The sequence below is a fragment of the Microcaecilia unicolor genome, chromosome 2, assembly GCF_901765095.1.
Source record: "Microcaecilia unicolor chromosome 2, aMicUni1.1, whole genome shotgun sequence".
NCBI lineage: Eukaryota > Metazoa > Chordata > Amphibia > Gymnophiona > Siphonopidae > Microcaecilia > Microcaecilia unicolor.
This window is the reverse complement of record NC_044032.1, coordinates 476,779,596-476,795,182: the sequence shown is the minus strand read 5'-3', so window position 1 is coordinate 476,795,182 and position 15,587 is coordinate 476,779,596. Positions and strand designations below refer to the sequence as shown.

At 46.0% G+C, this 15,587-nt stretch overlaps 1 protein-coding gene across 1 annotated transcript in view; it reads right to left on the bottom strand.

Annotated features, from left to right (window-relative positions):
- Positions 1-15,587, bottom strand: part of CD8B (CD8b molecule) — a 33,922-nt gene that overhangs the window by 14,470 nt on the left and 3,865 nt on the right. Inside the window, exons 2-4 of the mRNA XM_030192571.1 lie at positions 14,118-14,480; positions 5,104-5,202; positions 335-427 (exon numbers count right to left, since the gene is read on the bottom strand). Coding sequence (XP_030048431.1) covers positions 335-427; positions 5,104-5,202; positions 14,118-14,480 — 555 coding nt within the window. The remainder of the gene's footprint in view (positions 1-334; positions 428-5,103; positions 5,203-14,117; positions 14,481-15,587) is intronic.

The window sequence follows — 15,587 nt, the reverse complement described above, 5'->3', positions numbered from 1 at the left end:
TTTTCTACTGCAAGATTCGGCGTTTGCCAAATTTGGAATTACCGCCCGTCTTAATTCCAAATTTGGCACACACACTATGCGCATAGGTCATTCTGCACCTTTGTGAAAGGGCCCCTTAACCGGCTACAATCACCACATAAACAGGACCGCATAAAAGTTAGTCCTATCCTTATGAAGTGTCCCATAGCCTGTTAATGAAGTTATGGTGTGGTGGTTTCCCAGAGATTACCACCAGTTTGTTGTTTCTCAGACTTCCCCTGATGATATCTTATCAGGCAGTGATCTAGCTTTTATTTAAACCATGATTTTTGAGACAGGACAGTGTAATGCTTACGTCGCAGGCAGTGGATGGTAAAAGCCAGTACAATTAGTAGGATACCATTGCAGCACAAGAGGGGCACCCAGACTGTAAGACTGCAGACAGAATCTGGAGAGAGAAGAATGGGATTACACATCTGAAAAGTGGAGGAGGAATTTCCTGCTCTAAATTTAATACCAGATGGCTGTTGTGTCAGTCACATAGATAGGTAGAAATTGAGATTGGGAAACACATTGCAGATAATACCTTTTTTCTGGTCAAACATAATACATTCATGGCTACTTTTTGACCCGATGAAGTGAGCACAACTCTAAAAAGCTAATTGCAAATATAATAAGTTAGTCCAATAACAAGATGGCAACCACAATCTGTTTCTTGCCCTCCATTTTAGCTGAACTCGGTTTGTATGGAATGTGCAAATGTTGTACATTTAAATTCATACTGGTGTCTTAAACCACGATGATATTCAAGATGTCACACACAAGCACAAGGAGCCAACACATGGAGTGGGTATTTGAGACAGGGAGGGGGAGTGAAATGATTTTCCTAAAGTCATAGCATCATTGGTAGAAACAGGACTTGTGCGTGGGTCTCCTGCTTCCTAAGCCATGACTGTTTACAGAGGACGGCTAACAGTGAGGGAGTCATAACCACACACAAATTATTTAACATTGAACCACTGGAAAGGAAATTTATATGGGCCTTTATGTTTTATGCTGACAAAATGGGGTGTGCACTAGAAACCATTTTGGGCCCTGTTTACAAAGGCGCGGTAGCATTTTTTTTAGTGTGCGCTAACTGTGTAGATGCCCATATTGTTTCTGTTCTAGTACATTACTCTTGTTTAAGCATATTCCTATGTAGCATACACTATTCTACTTAACATGCAGTAAGAAAAGAGAACATGTTATTAACGATGAAAAAACTGAAATTCCAGCTTTTTTCCCCATTCTTTCATTTTGAAAACAATATGAAATGACAGAGGATATGCACTGAGGTTTTGTGCACTTTTCAAACAATTGCATAGCCCTAGAAATGGAGGCCCATAACGGTAATTCAGTGGCTCTGCTGCACATTGCTGCATTCAGTGTTCAGGTCAGATCTTTCATTGTACTCAAGAACACAACAATGTTCTTATGGACAGGGCCGCCGAGAGACTAGACCGGGCGCAGGCAAGGTCGCCCCCCCTCCCATCGCTCCCCCCGCTGCTGCCGGCCCCTGTTGTTCCCCCCACTGCTGCAGTCAGCGGTCTCACCTGCCTGCCTTCACGGCTCCGGGCCCCCTGCATTTAAGGCGGCAGTCGCAGATCGCCTCTCTTCTGGCCTGCCCTCCCTGTGTCCCACCCTCGTCTGATGTAACTTCTGGTTTCCGTGAGGGCGGGACACAGGGAGGGAAGGCCCGAAGGGAGGGGATCTGTGACTGCCGCTTCGAATGCAGGGGGCCCGGAGTCGAGGAGGCAGGCAGATGAGACCGGGAACTGCAGCGCCGGGCCCCCCTCTGCCGCATTCCACCCCCTTCTCGTGCAACTTCCTGTTTGGAATGTGGCTGCAGAGGAACAGCACTGATGCAGTCACAGACAACGTATCAGAATCGCTGCCGCGGCGATGATCCTTGGTCAACAAGAATAGGATGTAAGATAGACAGGGAAGGAAGGGAGTTCTCAGATCGGGGTGGCAAGAAGGGGGGGGGGGCTGGAGCTATTTTAAAGTAGACCTGGGAGGAGGGGATGGTGGAGGAATAAATGATAGGCCTGGGAACAGGGGAGGAGGAGAGAGGGATGGCAATGGGGTGGAAGGAAGGAAGAGAGAGGGAAAGATATTGGACTTGGGAGTGGTGGGGAGGGAAGGAGAGATGCTAGATGGGAGGGCAGATGGGAAGAAAGAGAAAGATGTTGCACCCAGGGAAGGAAGGGAAGGAGAGGCAGGTGTTGAACAATGGGAGGGGAGGAGGTAGGGAGATATGCTGGCTTATGTGGGATAGGGTGCGAGGGGAACAGTAGCAGCAGGAAAGAGAGAGGAATAACTGCAGCAGGAAAGAGAGAGAGAGAGAGAGAGAGAGAGAGAGAGAGAGAAATGTTGGACCATGGAAGAGAGAGAGAGAAGTTGACCATGGGGGGGGGGGGGGGGGCAGGAAGGTAGATAGATGGGAGAGGAAGATGATGGGGTGTGGAGAAAAAGGGACAAGGAGATGTTAGGCCATGGTTGGGGGGATAGGGAGAGGAAATATTGGGCTCCAACTGTGGAGGGAGAGGGAGGGGAAATAGTGGAAATTTTGGAACCATGTGGTACAGGCCAAGAAGGGATGGCAAGATAATGAGTGACAGGAGGATAGCGAATACAGAGATAGAAATGTAGTAACGGAGGGTAGATGAGAGATGGAAAGGAATAGCAGACTGGGGAAAGGGTGATTAGAAATAGGACAGCTAAGGAATGAGAGAAGAATATGGAAAGTTAATAGGTAGTTGAAAAGTTAAAAGAAGCAGAAGGATGAGAAAGAAGATGAAGTTTGAGTGGACAGAGAGGCTGAAAAGAAAAAAAAGGAGATAAAACAGATAAAGGAAGGATCAATATGTCAGAGACAGGTATAGTGAAGGAATAGAACATGACAGGAGAGAGAAGAAAAGACAAATAGACAAAAGTTGCTGGTTAAAAAATTAGCAGAAGATGGAGAAACTGGGACCAACATGATGGAAAAATAAAATGTCCAGACAACAAAGATAGAAAAAAGTGTTTTATTTTCAGTTTATTAACTGGAATATGTTAGTTTTGGGATTAGTGTATCACAAATGAGTTTGTATTATGTTCATTGGCATAGCCAGGTGGCTGATTGAGGTGGAAACAAAGCTGAACTAGTGGATGGGCACCAAATTCTCTCCCTGCCTCCTGCCACCCCCCTGCCTGAATGCAAAATATAAATACCTGAGCTGGTAGGGATCTCCAGGCCTCTCCAGGTGAACACTTCCTTTGCTGCTCCGACATCCAGAACTCTTCCAAGCTGCTGCCGCCACTGCTAACCCATGCCTGTGAATGCTTGGTTGTTCTGCATACATGAAAACTAATCATGCATGGGAGGGGGGCAGTGGCAGCTGCTTCAGGGCACAGCCACCAGCTGTAGAGCTTGGAGAGCTCTGGTTGCCAGACCAGAGGAGGTAGTCTTCAGCTAGCACAGCTTGGGGATCCCTTCTAGCCACAGCAAAGGTGATAGCTAATTTGGGGGGGGGGGGGGTCTGAGCCCAAAGTAGGGGGAGGGGAGACACAGACACCCCCCCCCCCCCCGTAGTGATGCTACCAATTGTGTTCAATACAAAAAGGAGGTGCATTTCTGTTTTTATAGCTTTAGTGTTACAGTACTTGCCAGGTTTCAATTTTGGTGTTCATATTTCCAATTTTCTAATTTCTGATCCCTTGGTCTGTATTTGGTGAAGGCCTGTTTACGTTTTGTGTGTGAAGAAGTCATTTAAAGTCGTTTCATATGTGGCAGCAGTGGTAGCGTAACCCTCATTAAGTACCAGAAACGTGTCCTTCTATTTGCAGCTTTCTCTTTCACGATCGTCCACGATCATCACGATCGATCAGAATCACCAGAAGTGGTGTTAAAGGGCAATTTTTATGGAAATGAAAAATAATAATGAAAGCGGAAATGAAAATTAAAACATAAACCCCCTTGTTTACTAAGCAATGCTAGTGGATGCTATTGACAGCCATTCAAAGTGAATGGGCTGTTTTGGCATTAAGGGGAAATGAGACTTGATATACTACCTTTCTGAGGTTTTTGCAACTACATTCAAAGTGGTTTACATATATTCAGGTACTTATTTTGTAACAGGGGCAATGGAGGGTTAAGTGACTTGCCCAGAGTCACAAGGAGCTGCAGTGGGAATTGAACTCAGTTCCCCAGGATCAAAGTCTACTGCACTAACCACTAGGCTACTTCACCGCTCCATATGGCAGCTACTAGTGTGGCTTAGTAAATGGGGAGAAAGTAATTTAAAATAGGATTTTAAAAAAGACTAATGAGGGAGCTTGCTCAGCTGGAAGTTTGTCTTCAATATAAGGCAGTGTTTAATATAAGACAGTCTGCTGAGCTTCTGCATAAAGGAATCCTGTGCCGAAGGAATGGATCCTCAGGAGCTTAGTCAAGATCGGGAGGCGGGGCTGGTGGTTGGGAGGCGGGGATAGGGCTGGGCAAACTTATACGGTCTGTACCAGAGCCGGTGGTGGAAAGCGGGACTGGTGGTTGGGAGGCGGGGATAGTGCTGGACAGACTTGTACGGTCTGTGCCAGAGCCGGTGGTTGGGAGGCAGGGCTGGTGGTGGGGAGGTGAGGATAGTGCTGGGCAGACTTATACGGTCTGTGCCTGTGCCAGAGCCGGTGGTTGGGAGGTGGGGCTGGTGGTTGGGAGGCGGGGATAGTGCGGGGCAGACTTATACGGTCTGTGCCCTGAAGAGCACAGGTACAAATCAAAGTAGGGTATACACAAAAAGCAGCAAATATGAGTTATCTTGTTGGGCAGACTGGATGGACCGTGCAGGTCTTTTTCTGCCGTCATCTACTATATTACTATGTTACTATGAAGTCTTTTTTTCCCCTATTTTGAATATTAGCATTGGACATAGAATAAAAATAGAACTTACGTTGGTTGAATATTGGAATATTTCTGAAACAAGTTTACAGCTTATGCACATTATTAATCCTAAATACTTTGCACATTTCTGCTTTGTATCACTCTCCTCTGGACTAGTGGCGCATCTACACTGTGCATCCTAGGAAGCTATTGCACCATACCTTCTGCTTTCTCTTTAACCTTCGTGTATTTACGCGTGTCTCGGCGTTTCTCCTCTTGCTTTGTTAGTGGAACTTTTGTTGTTAGAGGCATCATTTCAACTATAAAGGGGCAAAACACAGCATTAAGATATTCTATTCACCGTAGAAATGTGAAGGCAGAGGACAACATATCTTTCTGACCTCACTACATACCTGCAGCGCTAAGAACACCAATGAAACTTTATAAGTAACAATAGAAAAACAAAGACAGAAAACTCTGTTATGAACTGTAGTGGATATTGTAGATGCTCTGCTTGTGATTTGAGCATGTATAAACCAGCATTTAGAGGTGCATATTGCATACATGTTTAAATTCCCTAATTTTAGAAAGTAGAGCTATACATTATTATTTTATTATTTATTAGGATTTATTACATGTCCAAATTGCGCAATTCCTTCAACTTGCCTTCTAGACTACTCTGAGATATTATAGCCTGTTCCTATGGAATCTGGACTTTTTTATTTTTAATTATGTCTTTATAAGTGATTAAGTTGTTATGGAATAGTTTAATATATTTTATAAGTTTTATTTTTTTAATTTGATTTTATTATGAATGCTTTTTTTTGTAAACTGCGTAGTACCATGGATAGAGCGGTATATAGACTGTGAAATAAATAAATCAATAAAATAAATGGCACGGGAGCATGGTCTGGGTGTGTTTTGCATGTCTGTGTCTAAAGGGATCAATGCTGGGATTTACACCTGCTCCCTGGGATGTTTAGGTTTCAGGGAAATACTTCCATAGACAGGGATGAGGGGAGGTCACCTCCTTAATCCTACCGAGTTTTTATGTCCCCAAACTCACTTCTGCTGAATGTTTGAAGGTTTCATTCTTAATTGGCAGCACATAGAAGTCTATGGGGGTCTGTTTACTAAGCCCTGCTAGTGGCTTCCACACGGCATTTCACTTTGAATGGGCTGTGTTGGCACTAGCACACAGCTAGTCATGCTAGTGGCTTAGGGCAGGGGCGTAGCCAGACTTCAGCAGGAGGGGGGGTCCACAGCCCGAGGTGAGGGGGCACATTTTAGCCCCCCTGGCGGCACCGCCGCCAACTTTGATGACCCCTGCCGATGACCCTCTCAACCCCCCTCCCACCGCCAACCCTCCCCTGCTGCTGCCGTCACTGTGGGCTACCTTTGCTGGCGGGGGACCCCGATCCCCGCCAGCCGAGGTCCTCTTCTTCCCACGAAGGCTTCGTTCTGTTTCTGACGTCCTGCACGTACAACGTCAGAAACAGAATGCCAGCAAAGGTAGCCCAGGGTGGCGGCGGGGGAGGGTTGGCGGTGGGAGGGGGGATTGAGAGGGTCATTGGCAGGAGGGGGGTCGAGAGGGTTGTAGGCAGGGGGGTTCAGGGCCAAATCTATGGGGGCCCCCCGTGTAGCTACGCCACGAGCTTAGGGGCCCTTTTACTAAGCCAATTCAGAACTACCACATGGCTACTGTGTGGCCCAGGTGGTAATTTCATTTTTTACGCGTGCCCAATGCACACCGGAAAATATATTTTATTTTCCGGCATGTGACGCTAACCTGTTGGTAATTGGCATTGTGTGCATGCTGATGATTACTGTCCGGTTACCGCTAAGTAAATGCCTTTTAAAAAGTTTTGCCGAAAACAGACGTGTGGCAAAATGAAAATTGCCGTGCGTCCATTTTGGTTCTGAGACCTTACTGCCAGCCATTGACCTAGTGGTAAAGTCTCACATGGTAACCGGGAAGTAATGACCCACATGCATCAAATGCCACTTGGCATGCGCCCAATACGTCCGTCCGAAAATAAACATAATTCTTTGGATGCGCGTATCGGATGTGCGCCAAAATGAAATTACCGCAAGAGCCACATGGTAGCCAGGCGGTCACTCCATTTTGGCATGTGCTGGATGCGCGTATACGCTTACGCGGCTTAGTAAAAGGGCCCCATTGTACTTGGAGCAACACAACTACTTTAGGGTGTTCATGTCTGCACCATTATCAAGCATTAAGGGAAAGGGAAATAGTACTTGATATACCGCCTTTCTGAGGGTTTTGCAACTACATTCAAAGCGGTTTACATAGTATATTCAGGTACTTATTTTGCACCAGGGGCAATGGAGGGTTAAGTGACTTGCCCAGAGTCACAAGTAGCTGCAGTGGGAATTAAACTCAGTTCCCCAGGATCAAAGTCCACTGCACTAACTACTAGGCTACTCCTCCACTAGCAACATTCCATGTAGAAGCCTGCCCTTGCAGATCAGCAACGCGGCCGCGCAGGCTTCTGTTTCCGTGAGTCTGACGTCCTGCACTCACGGAAACAGAAGCCTGCGCGGCCGCGTTGCTGATCTGCAAGGGCAGGCTTCTACATGGAATGTTGCTAGTGGAATAGCAACATTCCATGTAGAATCTCAAACAGTAGCAACAGAATCTCAATAGGAGCAACATTCTATCTAGAATCTCCAATAGTAACATTCCATGTAGAATCTCAAATAGGGAAAGGGAAATGGGACTTGATATACCACCTTTCTGAGGTTTTTGCAACTACATTCAAAGCGGTTTACATATATTCAGGTACTTATTTTGTACCAGGGACAACGGAGGGTTAAGTGACTTGCCCAGAGTCACAAGGAGCTGCAATTCCTAGTCACATTCTTTCTGGTGAAAAAAACCCCATGTAAACCCTCTGGTGTCACTCTAATGAGGACAGGAAACAAAGCCTCTCCCCTCCAGGGCTTGCCCTGGGATTGGAGCATGACCTGTGGCTACTATTTGGGTTTCTGCCAGGTCTTTGTGACCTGGATTGGCCACTGTTGGAAGCAGGATACTGGGCTAGATGGGCCATATGTTCTCCCCCCTCCCCCCACCATGTGCCTCCAGGCTTTCACATACAGTCAAGAAGGGTTTTCAACTTTTTTTAACAAGGGCTTGACCTCAAAGATATATCAAATACTGCTGAAATGGAAAAAAGGCTGAGAAAGAGATGTGAGACATGATGCATCACTCTGGGAAGGGTCGCAGATACTCACAAGAATCAACAAGATAAAGACTCCATGTGCCATGATGCAGGCAAATGGTTCAAAGTCACTGCACTGACAATACTACACCTAGCAAAGGTTGAAAAAGACGGAGTTAGCCTCTGACAGAAACCTATGGAGTGACAGGTTCTTTCTGCTACATCTATGTATTTACTGCTTATCTGTTAGTCCTACTGCTGGGTTTCTCTTTAGGGAAGGGTGAAGGGATTTTGGATTTCACTCATGTCCTTTTTAGCAGTAGCTGAAGGTGAGTTAGGTATTTCCCCGTCCCCAGAGGAATTACAGTCTAAGGGGCCCTTTTACAAAACTGAGATAAAAAGTGGCCTTACTACTACTACTACTACTAATCATTTCTATAGCGCTACTAGACGTACACAGCGCTGTACACTTGGAATGTGCTTGCATGCAGGGTCACCAAGAGGGGGAAGAAGGGCAAGATTCCTCAGGGCCCTGTCTCTAAGGGGGTCCCACCTGGTGCCGGTTTGGCTGATTAGTCTCCTGCTGCTGTGCGCAGCAGTGCTGGGTTATCTTGTTAACTCTGCTCTGCCAGCCACAAGCAGTGTTGCCAGATTGAAAACATTTTCCCCGCCCAAAACGAGCCCCAAATCACACAAAGTCAAACCCCGCCTCCAATGTCATTAACCCCGCCTCTAACATCATTAACCCTGCCTCCGATATCACCTAACGCACCTCCGACATCACCTAACCCGCCTCCGTCATTAACCACACCTCCGACATCATTAACCCTGCCTCCGACATCATCTAACCAGCCTCCGATGTCGCCTCCAACGTCATTAACCCCGCCTCCAACGCATTAACCCCGCCTCCGACACACCTAACCCCATCTCCGACATCGCCTCCAACATCATTAACCCCGCCTCCGATGTCATTAACCCCGCCTCCACAGGGCTTCTATTGGACCAAATTGGACCGATAGAAGCCCCGCGGGAAAAGCGCCCAAACCCGCACCGCAGCTGTGAAAATGCCGCCCAATTTCCCGCAGCCCGCAGCCTTCAAAAATTTCCTGCAGCCGGTCGCGGGAATCTGCCCATTTGGGCGGGAAAACCGCCCATCTGGCAACAATGGCCACAAGTCCTTCTTCCTACCTCATCCCACTTCCTGTGTGTATTACTTCCTGATTCTGCAAACACAAGAGGAGACGTGACAGGAAGAAGGACCTGTGCAGCAGAGCAGAGTGAATGCAGTCCCGGCACACAGGAGCAGGAGACAAGGTAGGGGGGCCCATGCGAAGTGTGTGTGGGGGTCTATGCAAGGTGGGGGGGGGGGGCATGCATGGGGCTTTGTCTCTCGGTGACCCTGCTTGCACGGGTCATTCCTATGTGCTAAGGCCATTTTTACTGCATGTGTAAAATAGCCACATTTTTAACATTAATAACCATGTGCTAATTTTCTCATTAGTGCGCGGCCATTAGGGCATGAGCCCCTACCGCCACTTATCTTATAGGTGGTAAGGGCTCATGCAATAACCAGATGCTAATCAGTTAGCGCGTGGCAATGTAGCTGTGCCAAACGATTCATGCAGAACATGCCCACTCTCCGCCCCCGTGCTAAAAAATAAAATCTATTTTTTAGCGCATGGGTAGCGTGCGCCAACGCCACAATTACCACGAGGCGCCTGAGCACACCCTGCAGTAAGGCAGCTTAGTAAAAGGACCCCTAAGTTTGCAAGGTAATGGAGGAGATCCTTTCACCAAGCTACAGTAAAAATAGGCCTGGATCCACCCTTATGCAGGTGTTTCCTGTGTGCTAAGGCCATTTTTACTGTGGTTATCAAATGGCCTATTTTCTACTTTTATTTTCCTTTAATAGATATGTGCCAATGTTCTCATTAATGTGTGGCTATTTTTGAAAATGACCATATACTGCCACCTATTTTGTTGGTGGTTAAGGGCTGCCGCTTTATCCACGTGCTAGGCAGTTGCCTTATGGTAACGTAGACATGCCACCTCAAAAACAAATAAGAAACATTTTTTAGTGCATGGTTAGCAGTTTTGAGGAAGGTTACAGAAGTATTTGAAATTCAGGTTCAGCTTGCTTATAAAATTGTTATAATTAGGTCTGCAATCTTGGCCCATCTTTTTCATAAGCATAAGGCTAAATTGTTTGATGTACTTATGGGGTTGGCTATTCAAGTTATTTCATCTGGGTGGAAGGATAATACTGAGCCGTCAATGAATGCTTGGTGGAATGTTGTTCGTTGCAGCTGGGAAGAAAAGCAGCATGCATACATTTCTGAAAGTCTGGGCACCATAGGATGCTTTTTGTCAACTTGCGTGCATATAATTTCTTGGATTGTGAAGGGGGTGGCAACTGTGTCCTGTGGGAAAACAGGGATTTGTTGTATTCATTTGTTAGAAAGTAATACAAATAATTAACTAAGATTTAAAAAACAAAAAAAGTTACTGCAGGATGCCTGCGTGCGTCCTGCAGTAACCCATTTTTCCGTTCACAAAGCCCATGTTAAGGCTTAGTAGACCATGGTAATAGGACCCCTAAGGGACTTGCCCAAGATGACAAGGAGCAGCAGTGGGATTTGACCCTGGTATAAAGATAGCCCTCTGCTAATACACTTATTAGAGGTGTTCGATGTTATGTAGCCTACCACTGGAAATCCCACAGCAAACCATCAACAAATGCCTGGCTTCAACAGGTGTGGTAAGCGTGTACTCAATGGAAATGCTCACCTACAATGTAAGAGGCAGTAGTGGATCTTTTAGACATATGACAGAGAAAGACAATTTCCCCCAGATTCTATACATCGCGTTGAGATTTGTGTATGGAAATCAAAATGTATTCCATAACAATGCGCATAACCTAATTGGTTTACAAGCCAATCAGCACTGATAACTGTGAATTAACAAGCAATTATTGATATTAATTGGCATTAATTAGAATTTATGCGCAGAACTCTCTAAGCATATTCTATAACATGCTGCACGTAAAGTGCAAAACCCCTCCGAGAAAAACTACACTGGCTCCAAATCAAAGAACACATTGCCTTTAAAATCTGCACCATGGTTCTCTATGGCGAAGCGCCAGGATGCATGATAGACTTAATCAACCTACCAACCAAAAACGCCTCCACTTCAACACGATCACATCTCTACCTACACTAACAAAGCCACAAAGGTCTTAAATACAAATCTACTTATGCATCCAGCTTTTCCTACATAAGCACACAACTGTGGAGCACGCTATCAAAGGCAGTGAAAACCATATACAACCACCTAAACTTCTGGAACATGCTAAAAACCACCCTGTTCAAAAAGGCATACCATCCCGAACCAACCTAAAAGACCGACATTGGCTACATATGAAAACCAAAGCACGTACGTTCACAACAATATTCTTCCCATCAGGACTATTCTATGGCTTTGCAATAGAAACTTCTTCCTACCACTACAGCACAATGTATTGGTTCACACCGGAAACAGCAATTGCCATTCCGGTACTATGTAAGCTACACTGAGCCTGCAAATAGGTGGGAAAATGTGGGATACAAATGCAACAAACAAATAAAGATAATTGAAAAGGGGGCATGGCCATGGGTGTGGAATGAGTGGGTCATGGGCGCTTCTAATACCTATGCATGTGATTATAGAATACACCCAGTTTACATATAACTTTTGACATCGGCATTGATACCAGGTTTTACTTGGCGTAACTGCCCATGACTAAATTTAGTCACATGGACCGGCGCTCAACATATTCTATAAAATGCACAGAAATACAGGCTTATCCTATAAAGTATGAAGGCTGAAATATGTTTTTAGGAATTTTTGGCATTTCAGTAAGGAAATTTTTGTTTTAAACAGGTTTCCAGTGAAAAGAAAAAAAGGCACTCTTGACCCTTATGATTTAACATATACAATGGACAATAATGATAACAAAAAATAGCTGGAAATGGCCCTGTTTTTGGTTCCTGAGGACAGTTCTGTGCAAATGGCAATGTTACTTCAGTTTGGATTAACATGTTTTCGTTACACTTACATAATGTTAATGTTACTCTACTGAATTTAATTCTTTATTATACATAGATTTTGGATCTCTGCATTTATACAACATGTACTTGAAATTATGTTTCTAATCTCTTGATTTGATTTATTCAGCTTCACATTCCACCTTTAACAGCAGGAACTATAGTCAGGTGGATTGCAATAATAAAAATGCAAACAATGACACTATCAGAAAACTTCTTTTCCACAAATACTAAGGGGCCTTGTTTACTAAGCCGGGCTAACGTTAGCGCACGCTAAAAACGCTAGTGGCACCTTAGTAAACAGGGCCCTTAATTTCTAAAATCTCAGCCGGAAGGGCAGGCACTGAAAACAGCATGTGATAATCAATGTCTAGGGTCCTTCTCAGGCTTATTTTCGAAAGTGCTCGCCGGCCATCTTCCGACACAAATCGTGAGATGGCCAGCGATCTCGCAAAAGCGGCGAAATCGGTATAATCGAAAGTGGCGTTTTTTACACCATCGCCGCTTTCCCATTGCCGCACTGGCGAAAGTTCAAGGGGGCGTGTCAGCGGTGAAGAGAAAGCAGAACATGGGCGGGCATGGGCGTGGCTACCAGATGGCCGGCTTTTGCAGATAATGGAAAAAAAAGCGGCGTTTAGCAGTATTTCGCCGGGTTTACTTGGCCCTTTTATTTTCATGACCAAGCCTCAAAAAGGTACCCCAACTGACCAGATGACCACCGGAGGGAATGGGGGATGACCTCCCCGTACTCCCCCAGTGGTCACCAACCCCCTCCCACACTAAAAAAAAAAAACAAAAAACCTTTTTTGCCAGCCTGTATGCCAGCCTCAAATGTCATTCCCAGCTCCCTGACAGCAGCATGCAGGTCCCTGGAACAGTTTTTAATGGGTACAGTGCACTTCAGGCAGGCGGACCCAGGCCCATCCCCCTCTACCTGTTATACTTGCAGTGCTAAGTGTTGAGCCCTCCAACACCCCCCAAAACCCATTGTACCCACATATAGGTGCCCCCTTTACCCATAAGGGCTATGGTAATGGTGTAGAGTTGTGGGGAGTGGGTTTGGGGGGATTTGGGGGGCTCAGCACCCAAGGTAAGGGAGCTATGCACCTGGGAGCTATTTGTGTATTTTTAAAACATTTTTAGAAGTGCCCCCTACGTTGCCCGGTTGCTGTCCTGGTATGTCAGGGGGACCAGTGCACTACAAATGCTGGCTCCTCCCACGACCAAATGCCTTGGATTTCGCCAGGTTTGAGATCACTGGTATTTTTTTTCCATTATCGCTGAAAAATAAATCCGGCCATCTCAAACCTGGGGAAATCTGGCATTTGGCCGGGCTAAACCGTGTTATCGAAAAAAAAAGATGGCCGGCCATTTTTTTCGATAATATGGTTCCAGCCAGCTGTTGCGCCGCTGCCAAAATAGATCGCCAGCGATCTATTTCGCCGGCGATGTTCGATTATGCCCCTCTCTGTCAACCTGCATGTCTTCGGTCATGTTTAAAGGAAGGGTCCCAGCTCAAATACCAACCAGAATTTCATTTTTTGTTCTCCCAAATCCCCCGCCTACTGTATCCTAATTTTCCTTCAAATAAAAATCATAACCATTCTGGATCTGACTCAGGTAGCATTATTTCTTGGCATTCAATTGATCACATCAGAAAGGTGTACTGCGGCTTCTCGAGACTGAGAACACTCATTTCCATACACATCTTTAAACTGAAAATTCTCCTGAGCTATATCTTTGCAGAGGGTTCTCCATTCTCTAGGCACAGCGCATACCAGGGTACATAGGAGCTGGCTCTGTGGGTGCCAGTGGCTGCTAAGCACCCCGATATTGAAGGGTAATTTTTTATAAAACTGTTTTTGGCATCCCCAAGCATTTCGAACTGTTGGCTACTTTCTTTGTTTTAAAATCAGGAGCTAAACCCTCTATGGCACTGGAATTCTTACGAATTGAATGAACCCTTACCCACTCTCAGATCCGTGCCTTCACCAAAGATGAGCTCTGTGCCTATACTAACAAAGCAGTAATAGGTGCCATTGTCCGAAGGCTGTAGTCCAATTATCTTCAGCACATACTGGTTTCGAAAGTTGTCTCTGCTCGGTGTAAAACGGTCCCTGCTGAAATTTATATCATAGTATGTACTCTTATCCAGCACAGCTGCAAACATGATGTACTGCAACTCCTCAGATGCCATGGGCCGCCAGTACCAGTACACTCCCAGCGAGTCTATCTTGTGACCTTTCAGTGCGCAGACCATTTCGGCTGTGCTGCCAACTAAAGCCAACCTAGACTGCGGAGTCTGCAATAAAGTTGGAGAGCAATATGCACCTGTGGAGAGTGAAGAAGCTTGTTAGTGTATACTGCAGCAGGACATGTTTATCCACTCCTACTCTAGCTGAAATAATATTTAACCATCTCTCTGACCTCATGTGCAAATTTCTTTAAATCGGTCACCTTATTTTCTAACTCTTCTTACTCTCTTACCTATCTATATGTTCCATCTTTGCTTTACCCTTCGCTATCAATTAAAATGTTCTAGTACGTATTGTGTTGACATTGTAAGTAGTACACTATCCAGCTTATAATCGAACGAGAATAACGCCCAAGTTCCGACCTAAATCGGGAGATGGGCGTTCTTCTCACAAAAACAAATAAAGCGGCATAATCGAAAGCCGAACTTTGGACGCTTTCAACTGCACTCCGTCGCGGATGCGGACAAAGTTGACGGGGGAGTGTCGGAGGCGTGGTGAAGGCGGAACTGGGGCGTGGTTATCATCCGAACAGAGATGGGCGCCCTTCGCCGATAATGGATGCGTTTGTAGCTAGAATTTAGGGCACTTTTCCTGGACCCTGTTTTTTGACGAATAAGGCCCCAAAACGTGCCCTAAATGACCAGATGACCCCCAGAGGGAGTCGGGGATGACCTCCCCTGACTCCCCCAGTGGTCACTAACCCCCTCCCACCACAACAAATGATGTTTCACAACTTTTTACTTTCACCCTCAAATGTCATACCCTCCTCCCAAGCAGCAGTATGCAGGTCCCTGGAACAGTTGTTAGGGGGTGCAGTGGACGTCAGGCAGGTGGACCCAGGCCCATCCCCCCCCTACCTGTTACAATTGTGCTGCTTAATGCTACTAGTCGTCCAACCCCCCCCAAACCCCCTGTACCCACATGTAGGTGCCCCCCTTCACCGCTTAGGGCTATAGTACTGGTGTAGACTTGTGGGCAGTGGGTTTTGAGGGGGATTTGGGGGGCTCAACACCCAAGGGAAGGGTGCTATGCACCTGGGAGCTCTTTTACCTTTTTTTTTGTTTTTGTAAAAGTGCCCCCTAGGGTGCCCGGTTGGTGTCCTGGCATGTGAGGGGGACCAGTGCACTATGAATCCTGGCCCCTCCCACGAACAAATGCCTTGCATTTATTCGTTTTTGAGCTG